Source organism: Aotus nancymaae, unplaced genomic scaffold (assembly GCF_030222135.1).
Source record: "Aotus nancymaae isolate 86718 unplaced genomic scaffold, 86718_ANA_hifiasm-v0.15.2.pri h1tg000077l, whole genome shotgun sequence".
In the NCBI taxonomy this organism is placed as follows: domain Eukaryota; kingdom Metazoa; phylum Chordata; class Mammalia; order Primates; family Aotidae; genus Aotus; species Aotus nancymaae.
The window spans coordinates 16,425,397-16,446,733 of NW_026988492.1; the positions used below are offsets into that span (position 1 = coordinate 16,425,397).

At 40.1% G+C, this 21,337-nt stretch overlaps 1 protein-coding gene across 3 annotated transcripts in view; it reads right to left on the reverse strand.

The window, feature by feature from the left end:
• Positions 1-21,337, reverse strand: part of SLC39A12 (solute carrier family 39 member 12) — a 72,928-nt gene that overhangs the window by 48,441 nt on the left and 3,150 nt on the right. For all 3 annotated transcript variants that reach the window (XM_064368447.1, XM_064368445.1, XM_064368446.1), the window contains exons 3-6: positions 15,253-15,534; positions 11,138-11,345; positions 6,491-6,663; positions 2,758-2,929 (exon numbers count right to left, since the gene is read on the reverse strand). In XM_064368447.1, the coding sequence (XP_064224517.1) occupies positions 2,758-2,929; positions 6,491-6,663; positions 11,138-11,345; positions 15,253-15,534 (835 nt within the window). The remainder of the gene's footprint in view (positions 1-2,757; positions 2,930-6,490; positions 6,664-11,137; positions 11,346-15,252; positions 15,535-21,337) is intronic.

Here is a 21,337-nt window from a genome sequence, read left to right on the forward strand (position 1 = left end):
CTGCAGCCTGGGTGTGGTGGCTCACACCTGTAATCCCAGCACTTTGGGAGGCCGAGGTGGGTGGATCATGAGGTCAGGAGTTTGAGACCAGCCTGGCCAACATGGTGAAACACCATTTCTACAAAAAATACAAAAATTAGCCAGGCATGGTGATGGGCACCTGTAATCCCAGCTCCTCGGGAGGCTGAGGCAGGAGAATTGCTTGAACCCAGCAGGTGGAGGTTGCAGTGAGCCGAGACCACACCATTGCACTCCAGCCTGGGTGACAGAGCGAGATTCCATCTCAAATAAATAAATAAATTAAATTAAATTAAATAAAGTGGTAACTGTAAAAGACCACAAAATACCAAGAAAGAAAAACACAATGACAAATTAGGGTATGACATTTCCCAGGCAAAAGGCAAAGGTGAAACTTCTTCAGTTATTTTGCTACGCCTCACCCCTGTGGGTGCCTATCATGCGGGAAAATGAATGTTTCCTAACTTCAGAGGTTAGCAAACCTTTTTAGATTTTCTGTGAGTCATATTTCGCTTGCTTTCATGTAGGAAGGACAGCCACAAAACCACAAAATCTCTGACCTGTGGTCACAGGACTCTGCTAATTTATCCCAGGTCCCTGCTTAGGTGCCATGGAGTCTTGATTGGCATCAGGCAACTTGCAGACAGGTTCTAAAGTTTCCCATTATTACAATAGAGCTTGACCTATCCACTAAATTCTTAGTCACTTCTGAGCAGCTACTTTCAATAGACCGGAATCTTAATTTGTACGTGGCCATAATACTCTTTCCTGGAAACTCAACTGAAGGTGGTGCTTAGCGGTTGAGTTTCAGCATACTGAACAGTATTTTCTTAATAATGTCTCCCCAAGTTCTCCTCCCTTCAATAGAAATCACACATTTCTATCATTTCAAAAGACCTTTTGAAATTACAAGCTTTTCCTTATTCACACAATGCAACATTTTTGATTGAGGATAGTGATGTTTTTCTAGGTTCTTGTTTTGAAGACAGGCTCTCTCTCTGTCACCCACCTGGAGGGCAGTGGCACTGTCTATAGCCCCCTGCATCCTCCAACTGTTGGGCTCCAACAATCCTCCCACCTCAGCCTCCCATGTATCTGAGACCACAGGCGTGTACCACCATGCCTGGCTAATGTTTCTATTTGTAGAGATGGGGTCTCCCTATGTTGCTCAGGCTTATCTAGAACTTTTGGGCTCAAACAATCCTCCTGCCTTGGCCTCCCAAAGTGCTAGGATTACAGGCATGAGCCACTGTGCCTGGCCTTTCTAGATTCTTTAGTGAGTGGGACATGTTGGGATGTTTCTCAGGAAGACTACTCCCCAGAAGCATCTAGAAGTTCATTCGAAAGGAGATACAACTTTTTTCATAGGTCTTAAGTTCAAAACCCTTTTCCGAGCCTCCTGTATGTTCCAGCCCCGAGTCAGGTGGTAGGAATATAAAGGTGTCCAAGGATGTTCCACCTGCCACAGTGCAATCTTCATCCATTTTCTGAGCCTCACTGAATGACCACCACGAGGTGCTGAGTTATTTAGCTGCTCACTATTAATGAAGTTATTTTCCTCTGAGTGAATGCTGAATTGTATATATTTAGGCCCGGGATGTTTTTGTTCACATAACATTTTCTTTTTTTGTTTTTTTTTGTTTGTTTTCCTAAGACATCTGTGTGAACACGTAACATCTTCAATTAAGTCACTTGATGTTACAGAATCCACTATGAGTTAGAGATGGGTAACTGAACAACTCATCTATGATGGGTATTGTGGCTATCTCAAAGAGAAAGAAACACAGCTCTGAGAAAATAACATATCTAAGACCCTCAGATTAATGGTAAGTTAACGGTCACATTTTTACTAGATAACATAGATAGTTCACAGACCACCATTTTTTTGTCTTTTCAACATACAGAGCTTTAAATTTACTGAACACATTTTTGTACACCTTATCTCATTTGAACCTCACAGGTACCCAGTGAAGCCCTCAGAGAGATCTCATCTACTGCAATGATTCAGTGGGATACAGGTAACTGCAAATACTGATCTTTTCCCCTCCTGGGGCTGACAGCTACGTCTGGGAGGCTGGTATCTCCCTGGATGGGTCACCTTCATCCCACGGCAGCCCATGTGCTTTGGTTTATCATAATGTATTTTCATTTTTCATACATGCCGTGATGTGAGACAGGCAGCCCTATAGGATATCACTGCTTTCCACTGTGTTGGAAAAGAAACAGTCCTGGGGAGAAATGGCTTAACATCACAAAGGGTCTGAGGAAAGAAGGCATGACTCAGCTCTGTATTCCAGGTTCCAAGGCTACCACTTTCTCTTATACCATGCCACCTCTCAACTATGGCCTTTTACGTTGATCCATGATTCAGTCAACTACAGAAGACACATTTAATTTATATCAACCATATACAAATATAAAATATTCATTGAAGAGTAGTATGTATTGTGGCTAGAAACAAGGACTCCAGGGCCAGCTTGGCTGGGTTTGAATGGCAACTCCATCACTTCCCAGCTGTGTGTCCCTGGGAAAGTCACTTAATCTCTCTGTGCCTCTGTTTCCTCATCTGTAAAATGGGGATAATAACATCTACCTTGTAGCACTGTTAGAAGTATTAAATGAGTTGATAAATGTAAAATGTTTAGAACATGGCCTGGATTATAATAAGTATCCTGCTTTTACTATTATTATTGCACGCGTTGTGCACATCAGCTTTCTGAAGGAAGATCTAGAACTTACTCTCCAGAGTGGTGGGTGGCAGCTTTGCTTGTTGGTCCTTGGGCAAGTGGCAGGAGCAGCTGAGGAGTTGCTGGATGATCCCTGGACTCATTTGCTTAAAGTCCTCCTTAGAAACGGAGGAGAGGCCCTTCTGTAGAAATATCTCCACCAGCTGCCTAGCAGAGAAGCAAGTCTGTGTGAAGGAAACACACGTTGTTACTAATCTCCGCACTAAACTAGATTCTTCACCAGTTACCATTCTTGAGGAGTGAATTCTAGATGGAATGACTAGAACACACACATGAAGCCAGTATGACATGTGTTTCCCTGCAAACGTTCATCTACATGTAATTCCTAAGGATATTTGAAATCCTTGATCAAAGTCTGCAATACCTCGCTTTTATTCCGAGCATTGTTTAGTTTAAGTGTTGCACACTTTTTCTTTCCTAGAAAGACACATTGTGTTTTACAGCGTGTTCAGTGTTGTTCAAACCAGGAGCCTTAGGATGCCTTGATGTTTTTGTTGTTTTTCAACGAGGATAGCTTTGTGTTAGCAAAGACATCATACAATAAACAGAAACCCTATGGTAATGAGGTCACTGTCATTAATACTGTTTGATTTAATCAGCCTGTGCGGGCAACGTGTACTTTCAAAAGTTTATAAGTAAAATTTTTGAAAGTAAAGCTGTGTCAACTAGCTGCTGTGTAAATACTAAGTGATATGGCTGCCTCTCACAATTGGTATCCCTTCTCCACACACACACACACGACAGTTGAAAGCATCATATGAGACTTCACTGATTTTTACCTAAATCTTTACAATTTGTTTTCATATTGCATAGGCATATTGATGAAAGAGAAGAATAAGTAAAAAAACAAATGCCAGTCTCTAAAAATGGCCACAAGACATTTGTCCATCTCAGAATAAAGGCTGACACTGTGCACATAAAAAATTATAATTTGAAAGTTTTAATAGGTGAATGAGAATGACACGTAGTTTCGCTAGCACAAATGGATGTTTTCTATTGAAATAAGACTCCAATGCAATGTCTCTGTGATCTTTAGTTGCGATCCATAAGACATTGTTTTAAAAATTAGTGGTTTGCAAGCCTGGTCTGGTTTGCCATGCTGTAGAATTTAGGGATTTTTAACGAAGGCACTTTGCTAATCAGTAAATAATTACGACACAGTTGCTGTTTGTCTTTTTCCCCAAATAAAAATCATTTTAGAGATGATTTCAGGGATAAAAAGTTTAATCTTGATCAGGAAATGTTTGGGTACATGGAACAGAACCCACTGAAATAAGAAAACCAAGAGGAGATTGTATTAGAAAGGCACAGATAGTCTCAAAGCAGCCAGGGATTGAAAGAATGCCCACACTTGATAAGGAATGACAACTTGAAGCTGGGAAATCAGAACCAAAGATGCATGATCTCTGCCCACACCCTCCTTCCTGCCCCGCCCCGCTTTCCCTCCCTGAGCCAAGTATTTTCTTTTTCCTTTTTCCCTCTACATACATGTATTTCCTTTCACAGTTTGGCCCTCTCTCATTTAGTAAACTCAAGGCCATATAAGCCTCAACTTTTCACTCCAAAACCCAAGAATGCTGCAGCTGATTGATTCAGCAAAGCCACAGATGGTCTCTCTTGGGTCAGGTGTCCAGTTAGTTCAATCAGTTTTGCCCAAGTAGTAGGAGATGGAAAAAGCTGTTCAAACGTGGGTGCCAAACTCACGCCTGTGGGTGAGGAAGGCATTTCTCTGTAAGGGATCGGGCAAGAACTCCAAGCAGTTTCTGCTACAAAAAACATCCATAGAAAGCTAAACTTGTGTTTTTTTCCCTTTAACAAAATAATGTATGCCAAAGACAATATTCTCTTTTGCACGACTTGTTATTGACAGAATCTATTTCATCATCAGTAATATTGACAAAAAATAAAGGGAAACTGCCAACAAACTTCTGATGAAGGTTTCATAATACAATTCCTATCAGAAAATGCCTGACTGGTAAATGAAGGAACGGAGAGAGAAGCAAGAACAAAATGCCATCTACCTTTCTCCAGTTTGTCGTCAAGTTGAATAGTTTCTAGTTTTACAATACCTTCTCACAGGCTGGGCGCAGTGGCTCATGCCTGTAATCCCAGCACTTTGGGAGGCTGAGACAGGCAGATCACGAGGTCAGGAGTTCAAGACCAGCCTGGCCAACATGGTGAAACCCTGTCTCTACCAAAAACACAAAAAATGAGCTGGGCACGATGGTACACACCTGTAGTCCCAGCTACTCAGGAGGCTGAGGCAGGAGAATTGCTTGAACCTGGGAGATGGAGGTTGCAAGGAGTTGAGATTGCACCACTGCACTCCAGCCTGGTGACAGAGTGAGACTCTGTCTAAAAAAACATACACACACACACAAGAATACCTTCTCACAGAGTAAGGTTATTGGTTATTTTATTACAAACTTCTGTGTCCTTCATCTTCGCTTGCTGCTCTTGTGCCATTCATGTCATTGTTTTAAGTAAGTTTCTTCTGAAATCACTAATATAAATGTCCTTACTGGGGACTCATTATATTCTATAAAATTTTGAACACAACCTATTTTTAATAAAGAATAAAATGAAAATTTAGATTATGCAGCCACTAATACTTAAAACATCTTTATTCCTTCACATGTAACTTCGAAATATGCCTGCACTTATGTCGATGTCATCAGGTTTCTATGAAAGCTTCACAAACATATTCAAAAGGAGTCGTTTCTAATCTTTAGTTTTGAGTATCACTTGCAGGGCTTGTTAAAAAACAAAGTTCTAGGATCCACTCCTGGGGTTTATGATTCAGGAGATTCTGGGTTGGGGTCTGAGGATGTACATTTCCAACAAGTTCCCAGGTGATGCTGCTGCTGCTGGCCCGGGCACAACCCTTGGAAAACCATCGACCTAAATAATATAGGCAGAGTCCGCAAATCTGGTGATCCACGTTAGGATCCCATCAAGAATCACAAAGAAAGTCACATGTTGGGACAGAGAAGAATTACTGGAGAAGAGGTTGTTTTGTTTATTTTGCATAATCAGCACAGAAAATGATTATTAGCATTCTTAGAAGATGCATGTCTTAAGTAACCCTTTAATTTTAAAACATAACCTTTATCCTTTGTTCAGATAGGGTCTCCATAAAGAGGCATGAACACAAGTGCAAGCATATCTCCATAAAGAGACCCTGTATGTTCTCTTCCTGAGAGTTGGCCCGAATTAAGGAAACTTCACACATGTGGATTAATATGGACATCAACTCTTGTCACCTGCAGCTGAATACGGTAAACATGAGTTTGAAAGAGTTGACTTCAACAGATGCCTTTTACACATGGCAGAAGTAACAGAAATTGACTTTTAAAATATATAATGGGAAAAATATGTGCCTATTTTTGTTCAACACTGTATCTCTCATGCCCAGGATGACTACTGGTGTGCAGTAAAATGCTCAATATGTGGTTTCTGAATTAAGTACTAATGCATTCAATCTGAACTCAAGGGAGGAAAAGTAATGTATTTCATTCGCCTAAATAGCTTGGCTTTGTTTTTATGTCTACAGAGATAGACTTGTAGAAAAAGAAAACCGTAACTACATGGGGGAGCTGGAATATTTTTACTGTTCAAGACAATACATAGTATCCTTTCAGTTTTCTACAACTCTAATAAAACTTTCACAGCTGGGCTTCCTTTCACAGGAGCAAATGCTTGCATAAGAGGAATAATGGCAATACCTGATCCCAGGAAACTGGACCACCCTCAGACTCTTTGTCCAAAGATGAAGAGAAATTAGAATAGTCCTGATCATGGGTTATTGCATTGTTTTGTTTCCTTTGAAGTTGATGGATTTTATCCTTTTCGATACAGGTACTTCTGGTCCAGAGAGTGTTGAGGAGCTGGTCTAGTTCTAGAAATTTCATATAAAATCTGGTGTCACATAGAATATAGACAGGTCAAATTCAGAATAGTCACAATTTCATGTAGTCACAGCATAGATATTCCCTCACAAAGATATTCTCATCTTTTTTAAGCTCTAGAGATGACAGAATGGACATTTTCATCAATGAAAATGCCTTCCATGGAGTCAAGTATTTTCTTGTTCTATAAAAATGTAAATTAAAGATGAAACTGGACTAATCCTTAAGCAATTATTCCCTTGAGGCATTATACATCCTTAGTAGATTAATTAACAAACAGTTCATGTTCTTACTTATTTATGGGATCTAAAAAAATAACAATCGAACTCAGGGACATAGAGAATAAAAGGATGGTTTCCAATGGTTAGGGAATGTACTGGGGGGAGGGGACAGTTAATGGGTATATCAAAACTAATTAGACCGAATGAGTAAGACCTATTATTTCATAGCACAACAGGGTGATTATAGTCAATAACTTACTTGACTATTAAAATAACTAAGAATATAATTGGACTATTTGTCCAATTATATTATACTTACTTAAGTATATATACTTACTAAAGTAATTTAGTTAAGTCAATCAAATTGTTCTCCTTTTAAATGTATATGCAAAAGAGAGAAAAGCCATGAAAGGGAGACAAGATTCTAGAAACAATCTAGACCTTATTTTCTAATGCAACGTAAAGATGATGACCACAAAATAACCAGAAAACAAGTAACAAAATGGCAGGAATAAATCCTCACTTATCAATAATAACATTGAATGTAAAAGGACTAAACTCTCCAATCAAAAGACATAGACTGGCCGAATGGATTTAAAAAAAATAAGCCATTGATCTATTGCCTGTAAGAAACAAACTTCACTTATAAAGACACACATAGACTATAAACATAAAGGGAATGGAGAAGGTATTCCATGCCAATGGAAACCGAAAAGAAAAAGCAGAAGTCACTATCCTTATATCAGACAAAATAGATGTCAAGACAAAGACTGTAAGAAGGGACAAAAGTCACTATGTAATGATAAAGGTGTCAATCTAGCAAGAGGACTTAATAATTTTAAATATATATGCACCCAACACTGGAACACCCAGATAGATAAAACAAATATAAAGAGAGATACAGGCCACAATCCAGCAGGAGGCTTCAACACCCCACTGTCACATTAGACAGATCTTCCAGACAGAAAATCAACAAAGTAATATTGCACTTAATCTGTACTATAAGACCAAATGGATCTAATAGATATTTACAGAACATGTCATCCAACAGCTGCAGAACACACATTCTTTTCTTCAGCACATGGGTCATTCTCAAGAACAGACTATATGTTAGGTCACAAAACAAGTCTCAAAATATTTTTTAAAAATTGAAATAATACCAAGCATCTTCTCTGACCACAGTGGAATAAAACTAGAAATCAATAACAAGAAAGACAAACAGTTCATGCTCTTACTTATTTATGGGATCTAAAAAAATAACAATCGAACTCAGGGACATAGAGAATAAAAGGATGGTTTCCAATGGTTAGGGAATGTACTGGGGGGAGGGGACAGTTAATGGGTATATCAAAACTAATTAGACCGAATGAGTAAGACCTATTATTTCATAGCACAACAGGGTGATTATAGTCAATAACTTACTTGACGATTAAAATAACTAAGAATATAATTGGACTATTTGTAACACAAAGGATAAATGCTCGAAGGGATGGATACTCTATTCTCTATAATGTCATTATTACACATTGCACGCCTGTAGCAAAACATTACATTTCATGTACCCCATAAACATATACACCTGCTATGTACCCACAAAAATTTGAAAAAAGTAAAACAAAAGAAAAGATCAAGAATTTTATATCCAGCAAAATAATCCTTCAAATTGAAGGTTTTAAAAAAAAGCCATTCTCAGATAAACAATGAATGAGAGAATTTACTGTTAGCAGACCTGCCTTGTAAGAAACACAAAATGAAGTTTTTTAGGCTGAAAAGAAATGACCCAAATTTACCACTTGGGTAAAGTTCTCATTTTGTTCAAGCCCACTCCAAGAAATGACTAGCACTGGAGATGTGAAAATGTGGATTAATATAAAAGACCCTATAAATATATTTTTTTCTCATTTGTTCTCTAAACTTAATAAGAAAATACTATAGGCTTCTCTTTCAAAGTCAGAAACACAATAATGATGCAGATCATCCCCACTACTATTTAACATTTTATTAGGGTTATTAACCAATGCAATTAGATGAGAAAGTAAATAAAAGCATGAGAATTAGATATTGATAGGCAAAACTATATGTATTTAGAGATAATATGATTATATATGTGAAACCCCTAAAAATCAATATAAGGATAATCATGAAGCAGGTTATAAAATTAACCTTTAAAAATTAGAAACATATATATATGTATACGTGTGCACGCGCGCGCACACACAGACACACACACAAAGATCAACTAGAAGATACAATGAAAGAGGACCTCATTTAAGAGAGTCAAAAAGAATGTTAAAGGCATAGGTATAAACATAACAAGAAATGCTTAAAATCTATGTGAGGGAAATAAATATTTTTAAAAGCAAATCTTTCTCTTTTGAAGGATGCATGGCCACTGTGTTATTATTTTAAAGACTGGCAGATTCGAGTGTCAAGAATTTATTCTTACCTTCCCTTAAGAACCTCAATAAGATAAGTAGTAAGGAGAGGAAGTTTTTCTATTACAGGATTATTACACTAGTAAGAAAGAAATGAGAGTCAGAAGATCACCATTTTATAAGCCTGAAATAATTAATCAATCTAGGCAACTATCATCAGTTACTTACAACTTCTGAAAGACAGATGACCAGATGTTATATGCTTCCTAATGGAAGGTACTAACTATAAAACAGGTAAGCAACCTTATCAAGCTTCTATATATAACAACCCCGAAACATGAAACACAGTGCACAGAAATGCATGATAGATGAGCAGAAATGCAATCAGCAAAATGCAGATGGAAAAAAACAACCCCCTTTGTTTTCAACAGAAAAACTTGCAACAAAATAGAGAAGGTGGAAGAAGTGTGACAAGTATAAAAGCAACTTAAGGGACATACCAACAATTTACATTTTATGAACTTTATTTGGATCTTGATTCAATAAAAAAATAATTTTTTTAAAAATTGTAAAAACGTGAACACTGACTGAACTTTTTTTTTTTTCCAAGATGGTATCTCACTCTGTCTCCTAGCCTGGAGTGCAGTGGCGCCATCTCGACTCACCACAACCTCTGCCTTCCGGGTTCAAGCAATTCTCCTGTCTCAGCCTCTCGAGTAGCTGGGTCTACAGGCACGTGCCACCATGCCAGGCTAAATTTTTTTGTATTTTTAGTAGAGACGGGGTTTCACCATGTTGGCCAGGCTGGTCTCGAACTTTTGACCTCAAGTAATCACCCACTTCAGCCTCTCAGAGCGCTGAGATTACAGGTGTAAGCCACGGCACCGTGCTTGAATTTTTTATCATATTAGGGAATCATAATCAATTTTTTACTCATGATACTGATAGTGACGCGTTTTAAAAAAAATCCAGCTGGGCACAGTAGCACACTCCTATAATCCCAGGACTTTAGGAGGCAGATCACTTGAGGCCAGGATTCAGAGACCAGCCTGGGCAACATAGTGCGACCCCGGTCTCTACAAAAAATAAGAAAATTAGCTGGGCATGGCAACACACACATGTAGTTTCAGCTACTCAGGAGGCTGAAGCAGGAGGCTTGCTTGGGCTCAGAAGTTGGAGGTCACAGTGAATTACGGTCCCACCACTGCACTGGAGCCTGGGCAACAGAATGAGACCCTGTCTCTAAAAACAACAACAAAAATCCATCTCAGGGGTATTTTGATGTATATTTTAATAATTAGCCATTTCATTTTTAACGCCTTGTCAAGTACAAAGGAATGTGCAAAACAAACCTTCTAATTCCAGTTCTGACATCCCATTTCCTCCTGGAGCCCCGAAAAGCAGGAAGTCAGGAACGCAACAGGATGGCTATTTCATGTTACTTCTATTTGAAATGAAACGACTTTTACGATTGCAAGGGAACTGCTGCCAAATATCTTGCACAATTTGGAACATTATTCCTCCATTCTACAAGACAGTTTGTTAGGACTGGCCCAGCATTACGTCCCAAATAAGAAACTATTCGGTAACTATTTAAGGCAGATCGTAAAATCTCTTCCTCCCTCTACATCCACAATTCCAATCGCTTAGAAAGAGACCAAATCCATGTTTTTGCTTCATCACCACATAGCCTTCACAGCACGCTTGCCTTGAAAGGCCACCTAAGCTGTCTGACTTCATGACTCAATAAAAATGGTTTTTAAAACATACCTGAATGAATTCAGTCATCAAGAGCTTCAGCCTTTGTTTTTGGCAGGGTTTATTTAGTAGGTGTGACTTCAAAGTTAAATTCGTGAAAACATCCTTACCTGACAGGTGGAGGGTATTCGTACGATTCAACGAACTGAAAATGTACTCTGTGAAGTAGTCTGGGGAAGGCAAGCTCCCCTGTCCCAGACAAACGCCCTGGAGGGACAAAGTAATGATGGTGGCTGCCAGCTGAGGAAGCGTATTTTCATTAGCACCTTCGCTGCTCACTATTCCAGATTTTTTCTGCAGTGTTTTGGTTTCCATACACTGTAATCAGATACAAAACAAAGAGAAAATTGTAACTTCTGAAGTTATTTTGATTCAAACACCACTGGAATTTCCCCCAAAAGATAAAAAATAGTTTGCCTAAAAGAAAATTGAATCATTTGGAGAAATATGACGATCATCTTTCTCCTGTCTCAGATACAACTCTATTTGGAAATTAATTGTTTATCTACCATGGCACTGAATTTTCTAACTCTCATCCCATTGGTCCTTATTTATCCAGCGTTTCTCACTATCCCCCCTTCTTTTTCTTTTTTTTTTTTTTGATGGAGTTTCACTCTTGTTGCCAGGGCTGGAGTGCAGTGGCATGATCTGAGCTCACTGCAACCTCTGTCTCCTGGGTTCAAGTGATTCTCCTGCCTCAGCCTCCCAAGTAGCTGGGATTACAGGCATGCGCCACCATGACTGGCTAATTTTTGTATTTTTAGTAGAGACAAGGTTTCACCTTGTTGATCAGGCTGGTTTCAAACTCCTGACCTCAGGTGATCCACCCACCTTGTGTCCTAAAGAGCTGGGATTACAGGCGTGAGTCACCACACCCGGCCTCACTATCCTCTTAAAGATGCGTTTTCTCCAAGGAGATCTCCTGTTCTTATTGTTTAACACCCTTAAAACTTGTGTGTTGCTTCTCTGCCCACTTTAAGTACAGCTTGCAGGAGACTGATTTTCAAGCTGACAGTCCCTGCCCTGACTTCACACAGGCTCTGCTGCCTTGCACCCTCACAGGGTTCTCTACGTCTCATCTACCTTTAGTCCCAAGCTCGACGTCTGCTCCTTGCACACCAAACCTAGCACGCTGACTGTGTTCTGTGAACTCCCAGAAGACACAAGACCTTTTTCAAAAGTGTATACCAATTTTCCTCAATTAAATTATAAGCATCTGAAAAGCTCTAATTTTGCCTTATATCCCATTCATAATCCCATTTGGACATTTGAGTACTCACCATATGTCAGGCACTGTCCTAAGCCCATTTTATATGAAGTGAAGGAGAAAACAAATTCATCAAGAGAGATCAAGGGAAGGTTATGGTGTCAAGGTTGTATTCTAATGACTTAGGATGAGGAGGAAAAGTGCCCATTGAACTTATTTTTTCTTAAGTCTGTATTTGAAGAGCTTGGCAGGAGCGTATTTATAACCGTGGTCCAGAGCAGAGTGGAAGGCTAAGAGTCATTTACCAAATTTTTGATAAATTTGGAGGAGTAGCCACAAGATCCATGGGTAAAAAGAACAAGTTGAAATAACAGAGTTTGAAGCTGATAGAAGCGCGAGTCTTTCATGCAGTCTGTGAAACAATAATGGTCTCAAAACACCATTGTGGATAAAGGAGAATTCCAACCATTGTTCCCATCCCTGAAGTCCTTTGGGTGGGGTCAGGAACACCAGCCTCCATGCAGTAGGCAGGGCTAGGCGAACACTACGGAGAGATCCCTGTTCGTTTACCATGGAATCAGCCAACAGTGGAGAAAATTAAAGAGGTGGGAACATTGAGAGATTGAACCAGGAAGATAAAACACAGAGAGGTTTGGCCAAGAGAGAAGGAATGGACAGAGGTTGCTTTCTGGGCCGTTAGGGAGCTTGCCTGGATTAGGGTATCAAGCTGATTCTCTTGGGGAGCTGGTTGAGGCCCACTCGGAGCAGCCATTAGTGACGATCTGTGGAAGCTGGGTCCTGTGCAGACAAAGAGCTGGAAATTCAAGTAATGATGGGCCTGGTGAGCCAGAACCCCCCCGACCTCACACCATCTAGTCAGAAAGAACAACTGACGTGGTGAAGTCCCAAAAGCAAAGTCTGGACAGACCGACATCCTACAGAATCCTAGACCAGTTGAATGAGCTCACGGATCCTTCCCAGGAACTAGAGACAGTGGTGTCATCCAGGTGCTCACTGGTCTGAGGCCTAGCAAAGGGTTATGACTCTGCAGGTGTTCAACTGTTAATGACTGAAACTAGCTGGATAACGGAGTTCTAGACACAATACTGAATTTGTTCTGTTCTGGGGCTGTTTTATCTCAGAAACACTCAGAAGTCTGAGTATTTGCAGTATGTGTAGGATAACCAGAAACATAGACATACACCCCACACAATCTGCTTTTAAGTGCTGAGTTTCCATTTCATCTCCATCAAAAGGCCATAATGGGTAGGATTAAAATCTTAGCAGCCGGCTGGGTATGGTGGCTCACGCCTGTAATCCCAGCACTTTGGGAGGCCGAGGCAGGTGGATCTCAAGGTCAGGAGATCGAGACTATCCTGGCCAACATGGTGAAACCTTGTCTGTATAAAAATACAAAAATTAGCCAGGCGTGGTGGCATGCCCCTGTAGTCCCAGCTACTCAGGAAGCTGAGGCAGGAGAATCACTTGAACACAGGAGGTGGCGATTGCAGTGGGCCGAGATCACATCACTGCACTCTAGCCTGGCAACAAAGCAAGACTCAGTCTCAAAAAAAAAAAAAAAAAAATCTTAGCAGCCAATTTGAATCAAATTTGGATTATGTAGATGTTGCACAGAAGAAATTATATATAGGCACACCTCCTGGGTTAAGTAGAAAACAGTTCTGTAAAGGAACCCCTTTTTCTTTTCTTTTTCTTTTTTTTTTTAGAAATAGGGTCTCATATTGTTGCCCAAGCTAGAGTGTAATGACACCATAATAGCTCATTGTAACCTCAAACTCCTGGGCACAAGCAATCCTCATACCTCAGCCTCCTGAGTAGCTGGGACTACCAGCTCATGCCACCACATCCAGCTAGTTTTTTAAATTCTATTTTTGTAGAGACAAGGTCTTTCTATGTTGCCCATGCTGATTTCAAACTCCTGGCCTCAAGTGATCCTCTTGCCTCAGCCCTGCAAAGCGTTGGGATTATAGGTATGATCCGCTGGAATGGGCCTAGGAACCCCTTTTTCTAAAATGAAAATAGGAATTATGGCCGAACTTTGAAATTAACAGGATTAGAGCTATGGATGTGATATTCACAAAGTCCTTAGCAAAGAGTTTCTCCATGTGCTTTACCAATAAAAGAAATTAAACATATTTACAGCAAATTGGAGGATATGTTTGCTGGTCGTTAAGCTGCAGAATGCCAGAATTGAGAGCAAGAAGTAAATCTGTCTATACATGTTTATGAATAATTCAAGAAAAAAGTGATTTCCCCACACTCTTCAAAATGTAATGGCTTCTCAATTAATTGAAAAAAAAAAAAAAAAACAGTGGCTTAAATAAACCTTATGTTCAGAGAACTTCATCTGCTGAGATTTCCCACTGCAAACCAGAAAGCAAAAACCTAACTGAAAGGCCAGTTTTGCTAGAATAGTAATAAAGGCAACAGTGACCAGGTGGGAGCTGGGAGAGAGAAAAGGCATTTGAACAGATCCTCTACACAGGCAGCACAAATCAAAAGCCACAAAGGGATATCATCTAGGGCTGGCAACCATGAGTAATGCTTTTTGCAAACTGCCTCTTCAGTGAAATAACTAACGATAATTCATCTCTTTCGAAATGTCTCTGCCTTCTCCTTTCCCAGCCAGAAGGCAAAGCAAATAGACACCCTGCTCACCACCACTACAGCTCAGTCCCTGGAGACTGGTCAAAAAGCCCTGGGTCACACTGACTCGAGTGCTCAGAAGGACCCAGGAGAAGAAAACTGCCCTGTCACCTGGACTGCCTACCCACCCACCCAACTTCTGGTGAAAACTCCTCTTCCAATTAGTCATTACACTTCCTCTTTTGGACTCAGAATTTAAAATTATGTCACTTAACATCTCAAAACCAAAACCCACAAATATGTGCCTCCCTTAGAAGTCCTTGAATGTCTTAGAAATAAATAAGGAACAAAAAATAAGGCTCTAGGACTGCATCTTAGTAGCAGAGCCAGTTTGCAATTTTGCCTTCTTACCTGGCTTTGAGAAGTGTCAAAGTACTTCCTGGTGAAAGCCAAGATATCTTCTGTCTCATTCTGTGAAAGGAAAGAGGAGTCTTCATCCTGCCGGAGGCTCAGTAGACTATGTAGGTAAAATTTATACTCTTTATTACTCATGTTGAGCTTTGAAGAACAGATCTCTTCCTGGTGAATAATGTAATAGAGAAGGAGAAGAGACACTCTCTGGACCACTTCTTCTCTAAGCTGATCTTCAGAGTTTCCTCCAGCTATTAGTAATAGTGCATCTGGTTCAAAGCACTGTGGAAGAAAACAGTAACAACAGCAGCAGCAAAAGAAACAAAGATTAGCAAATAGTTCCAGAACACTAACGACCACCTGGGTCTTCAATGCTTATCATTTTATAAACAGAAAGGAAAAACGGGCAGGTCCAATAGCCAGATTCAGAGCTGGACTCCTACGTAACAATGATGCCCTTCTAGGGACCCTTTCTTTCCACTAAGGGTAATTTCCTCTCTACAATTACAGTGGCCACAGGTTGTTGATCTGTCGCCTTGTATAAAACAGATTATTCTTTGGCTTTTAAATTGATGCCCATTTGCCTTGAGAACCAAATCCAAACTCCTTGCAATCTTCTTTTTGCTTTGGCTCCTGTCTGCTCTACCCTCCTTTCTCCTAGCCTTGGTCCAGCATCTCATTAAACTCCTGCCCTGTGATTTTATGTCAACTTCGCCAAGTTCTTTTCCATGATCTTCCAGTCTCCTTGTTCCCCTCATTTGTCAGGTTTCAGCTTAAAATATCACCCTCTGATGATGCCTTCCTGAAGATTCCCAACCTGTGTTCCCCAGTATGGAGCTATCTGATAGAAATACAAGGCAAGCTGCAAATATGAGCCACATATGTCATTTGAAGTTCTTTAGTAGCAAGGTTATAAAAAGTAAAAAGAAACAGCTAACTTTTGTAATATTTTAACCTTATATCTCCAAGATTAAATTATTTCAGCATGTAATCAAAATTTTTTTAAATTAAGATATTTTGTATTTTTCCTGTTGAACAAAGTCTTTGAAAACTGGTGTGCATTTTACACTTAGCAGCACATCTAAATTTGGATGAGCCACGTATCAAGTGTCCAACAGCTACATGCAGGCTAGTGGTTACTCTGTTGGACAGCACAATTCTGGAATGCACCATTAAACAAAATTTCTTCATAGCACTCATACTCTAAAATCGCTTTGTTTACTTGGTTATTTTCTCTCTTCTCTATGAGAACCAGTGGTCCATTAAGGGTAGACTTCATCTCCTTTGTGCACAGTTCTATCCTCAGCATACAGCACAGTATCTGGCACTTAAGAGTTATAAAAATTTAACGAATGACGTCCATCTGCCCCTCTTCTATCCTATTTAGGGAAACTGCTAAAAATGATTTCGTTGAAGGGAATTGGAACATACTACCCCAAAATATGCCACTCTGGCATATTCTTTATTTTGAGCTGAAGGCAACTGAGAAACAGCAGGTACAGGAAGGATTCTCTGCCCTTCCCCTTACTATCTAAAAGCAGGGCATATGTTTCCCATGAGAAACAATTCCTTGCTGTATCAGCAAGAGGAGAACATTGTTAGCACTGGAGATGGGGAGTTAACACTGAGATGAACCTATACAAATAAACCTTACTAAAATAATCCTCCATTGGTATAATTGTTTTAAAAATCATTTTGGTTTCCCATGTAAATTTCCTAGTCACTTTCTAACAATTTACCATCTCTAGTCCAAACTCCCTTTTTTTCTTACTCTTGTCACATCCCCACAATTTATTACTCTTTGTTAAAACGGTATATAAGCCCCTCCTTCTTTGGGGTTTTCACTTTTTCTACGATGCCCCTATGCCACATAAAAATATTAACATCAAATAAAATTTGTATGCTTTTTCTTGTTAATCTATCTTTTGTCCATTTAGTTCACAAGCCCTAGCTACAGAATTTAAAATGTTAGAGGAAGAGTCTTTCTTACCCTACACTGTGATGCCTTATTTGTTTTACAAACCACAAGCACATGCCCAGCACCTGTAATCTGAGACATTTACGTGGCATAAGGAATTTGGATAAATGCTGTGGGACAGTGAGAAAACAGACACAGGAATTGTGGACTGGAAGCTTTCTCAGCAAGAGGGAAGCTACCTTTCTTTGGAGACAGTTGGGAAGCTCCTAAGAATTCTCATAGAACATGAGAAGCAGCCCCAGAACATAGCCTTAGAGGGAAAGCAGTGAGAAATTCCTGTCCTGAGTCCCAGACAGATTTGTCCCATGGTGGGGATACTGTACCACAACATCTTTTAATCTAGTCTTCTTTGAAGTGGAAGTTTGGGGGCTCTAATTCCAGGTCTGCTGTATAACCCACTGTGTAGCATTTGCTATGTAATCATCTGAGTCAGAAAGAAACAAATGTCATCTATCTCCAAATCAAAGCATAATCACATTCTTCATAAAACCACACACATTTAATCCCTTCTGAACCCAACTACAGGACCTCAAGAACCCAGGGGTTCCACCAAGACCAACTCTCAATGTGGACATTAGGCTCCACCTCTAAAACCTCAGCATCCCTTTTCTATTCCCTAAGTAGCCCGGAAGAAAAGTCCACACCTTGGTAGCTGATGGCAAGGCAAGACCCAAAAGGTGAATCTGTTGAAACGGAAGAGTAATGAAGCCATTATTTGTACCAAATGAGCTCCTGAAACCAAACTATTGGTATTATTAGCTACAGTTTGTTGGTAGCCATGTGCCCAGCAACGTGCAGAGTACCTTTGCATTCAGTTATTCCTTGGTGTATAACTGGTTCTGAAAAATGCATAAAATAATCAATTTTTTGACAGTAAGAACCCTATTAAGTGTGAAAAACAAAATGTCTCCAGCCTATGTAATAATCCACCAACTATTTCTAAATATTTTCTTTATATAACATAAAGCAATTAGAAGACCAATTACTCGATTATTTAATGCACCATGGATTAATGGATAAATTATGTACAGTATGCAAGGATACTACAAAGAATACATGAACTACATCTTTCTTCATGACAAAAATTTACCCATAGAATATGTGAAAACCAAGACTAAAGTGGGTAAGAAACTTGCCCAAAGCTACACAACTAATGGTGGTGAGTGTTGCTAGTCTCAGTTCCTGCTCTTCCAAGAACAGGCCTCATTCTTTTATTTCTTTTGTGCCATGGAGAACACAGGCTGTGGACCCACTGACATACCTGATGGGTAACCCTTCAACCAGTAATTTTCTCTCCCTTCCATTTATGAGGTAGATGTCACTTAAATGGCTAAGAGATTGGTCCAAATCTAACATCCATCAGAATAAGAACATGGTACAACCAGAGCACTGAATGAGTCTATATTACACTTTCAAGCGCTACTCAGGTTGCTTGATGGGGCTGGGTAGGTAGAAAGAAGAGTGTCTGTGATGCAAGAAGTAGGACATTCATGAGGCCACAAGACCACACACATGTGGCAGGGCTTGGGGGACGAGCACATGGCAGAACATGTAGCCACCTTTCAACCCATCTGAGATGCTGAGACTCCTGTCCATGCATCACTCTTCCTCAGTGTCTGCCATGTACCTTTCCAGGGTTGGAACTGGGATGCATGGCACAGAACAGCACAGAGCAGGGTCCTCACTGTAACCGTGCAGGTAGGCATTCCAGAACTATGTATAAAAGGCATACGACCTGGAAGGTACAATTGGTTTCTGGCTTTGGAAAGCTTGAAACAGTTGTAGAAGTACCTTCTTTTGTCTGAACAGAGATTTTGGTGACCTTGAATAAACAGGTGTGGCTTCTCATTTGCTTTATTTTGAGGCCTGCTAAACTAAAGCGTAACTGTGAATCGAATAACGATGGGCTGGAAACTTTGCTTTTATGATATTTGAATCTTAAACAATTTATTTTAATACAGAAGGCAGTGGCGTGAGGAAAGAATACACGTGGAAGCCTCAGAAAAGCTAACATGAAATAAGAATTCCTCCCCTGGACATAGATATAACAAAAAGCATTATTGAGGCTGCTGGATGAGGGCAGAGCTGGAAATTTCAGTTCATCAGCACTAGATTTGTTTTTGCTGTTAATGATTTAAAAGCTGGCTCAGTTGTGTTTGGGAGAGGATGTTTAGCAAAATTTTGCAAATACTGCCACCCCACAGGCATCAAGATCTGTCCAAGGCTGCTCCCTCTGGTGAAGCAATTCTTTGTTTAAGAAGAATGGACTCATTCAGAAATAATCCATTGATTTTCCTTTTAATCTTGTCAGGTGGGGGAATAATGTTTAAGGAGAGGAAAAAAAACCTCATAGACTCTGAGAATTAGCTTTAATGACTTTATAAGGAAATAAACTTTGGGAAAAGACTGATTAAAATGCAAGGAGAGGCTCCCCTTACAAGCTAAACAGGCTACTCAGATACTTGGTAATAATTATCCACCACATCCTATAGCTACCTTACATGGCCTCCCCCAGCCTTGAAATACAGCATTGCTTATAATCTATGCCAGGTAAGAGCCTCAGTGGACAAAAAGCAGCATGGTAGCTGTCTTCTCCTACATTAATAAGAGCTGTCAGGCCTCCAGGATAAATTTCAGGGGTTTTAGACTGAAAGATGTTTAAAATTGAATTTTGAGTAATGGGTAAATCTTATATTATAGAAATCTAAGAACTTAAAACACACTGTCCTCTTTATAAGGACAGAGACTGCCCTCCAATTTTTTAGGTTTCTATAAGGTGTTTTTTTTGGGGGGTAGCTAACAATTGACTATAAATGTAAGAGAGAAAGCATATCTCATTTTTTCCTGACAAAGAGCTGGAAGGATGTTGGCGATGGCAGGTACTGGCTCTTTAGGGTCTGTACTGGTTTAGTGGCTTTTCTGACTGACAGAGAGTTTTTAACTGAGAAGGGTTAAGAAAAAATTGATAGATAATGAGACAAAGCTAGGTGTTTTCCACACTTTACTCCATGACAGTTATGACAAATGAGTCAGTGGCGAGGGCCAGGTGTGAATTAACTAGAGACCTTTAAAGCAGTCGTTCTCTCCCTGAAGGTGTCTAAGAATCTGGAGAAATTGTTTAAAATCCTCAGACTCTAGGACAGTGGAACGGGGCCTGGGGCACAGGCGGGTGCGAGATTCTGAGGAATGGCACTGCTCTAGTGTCCCTGGAAAAGGAGGAATCAGACGTTGCTGTGAAGTGCAGGGAACAGAAGGAACTTGAGCTCCTCTATCTGACTTCCTGCATGTGTGTCCATGAGGTCCTCAGAGATCTGATTCCTAAGGAGAACAAGCATGTCCAAGAGATCCTCAGAGATCTGATTCCTAAGGAGAACATGCGTGTCCAAGAGATCCTCAGAGATCTGATTCCTAAGGAGAACATGCGTGTCCAAGAGATCCTCAGAGATCTGATTCCTAAGGAGAACATGCGTGTCCAAGAGATCCTCAGAGATCTGATTCCTAAGAACAAGCATGTCCAAGAGATCCTCAGAGATCCGACTCCTAAGAAGAACATGTATGCCCATGAGATCCTCACAGACATTTTCCTGGGGAGCACACATGTATCCATGTGATTTTTCACAGCTATCTCCCTCAGGGGCACATATATATCCATGTGACCCTCACAGAGGTCTGAGCCCCGAGGAACACGTGTTTGTCCATGTGATACTCACAGATCTCCCCGAGGAGGGGCTCCTTATCTTGGCCTTCCAGGTGAGGAAGCTGAGGCTCCTCATGTCCCAACAGTAGAAGGTGCCAGAGGAGGGCTCTTTTCCTTTCCGAAACCTGTGTAGGGCTATGGTCCCCATCATTACTGAAGTGGAATGTATTGTTTGGGAGTTATTTAATCCCTCATGAAGTTCATTAAAACTATATTCTGACCCTTCTCATTAAAGAAAGAAAAAGCCAGGATCAGCCAAGAATTCTTCATTTTCAGAGACTGCAGCTTGACTGAATTTATTTTAAATGTGCAATGCTCTCAGATACTTCAGATTGGCTTTTTAAAAAATTCACTTTTTACACAGACCTAAAACTGGAAGCATTTTTCCTCCCCACAAATTCAAGATACCC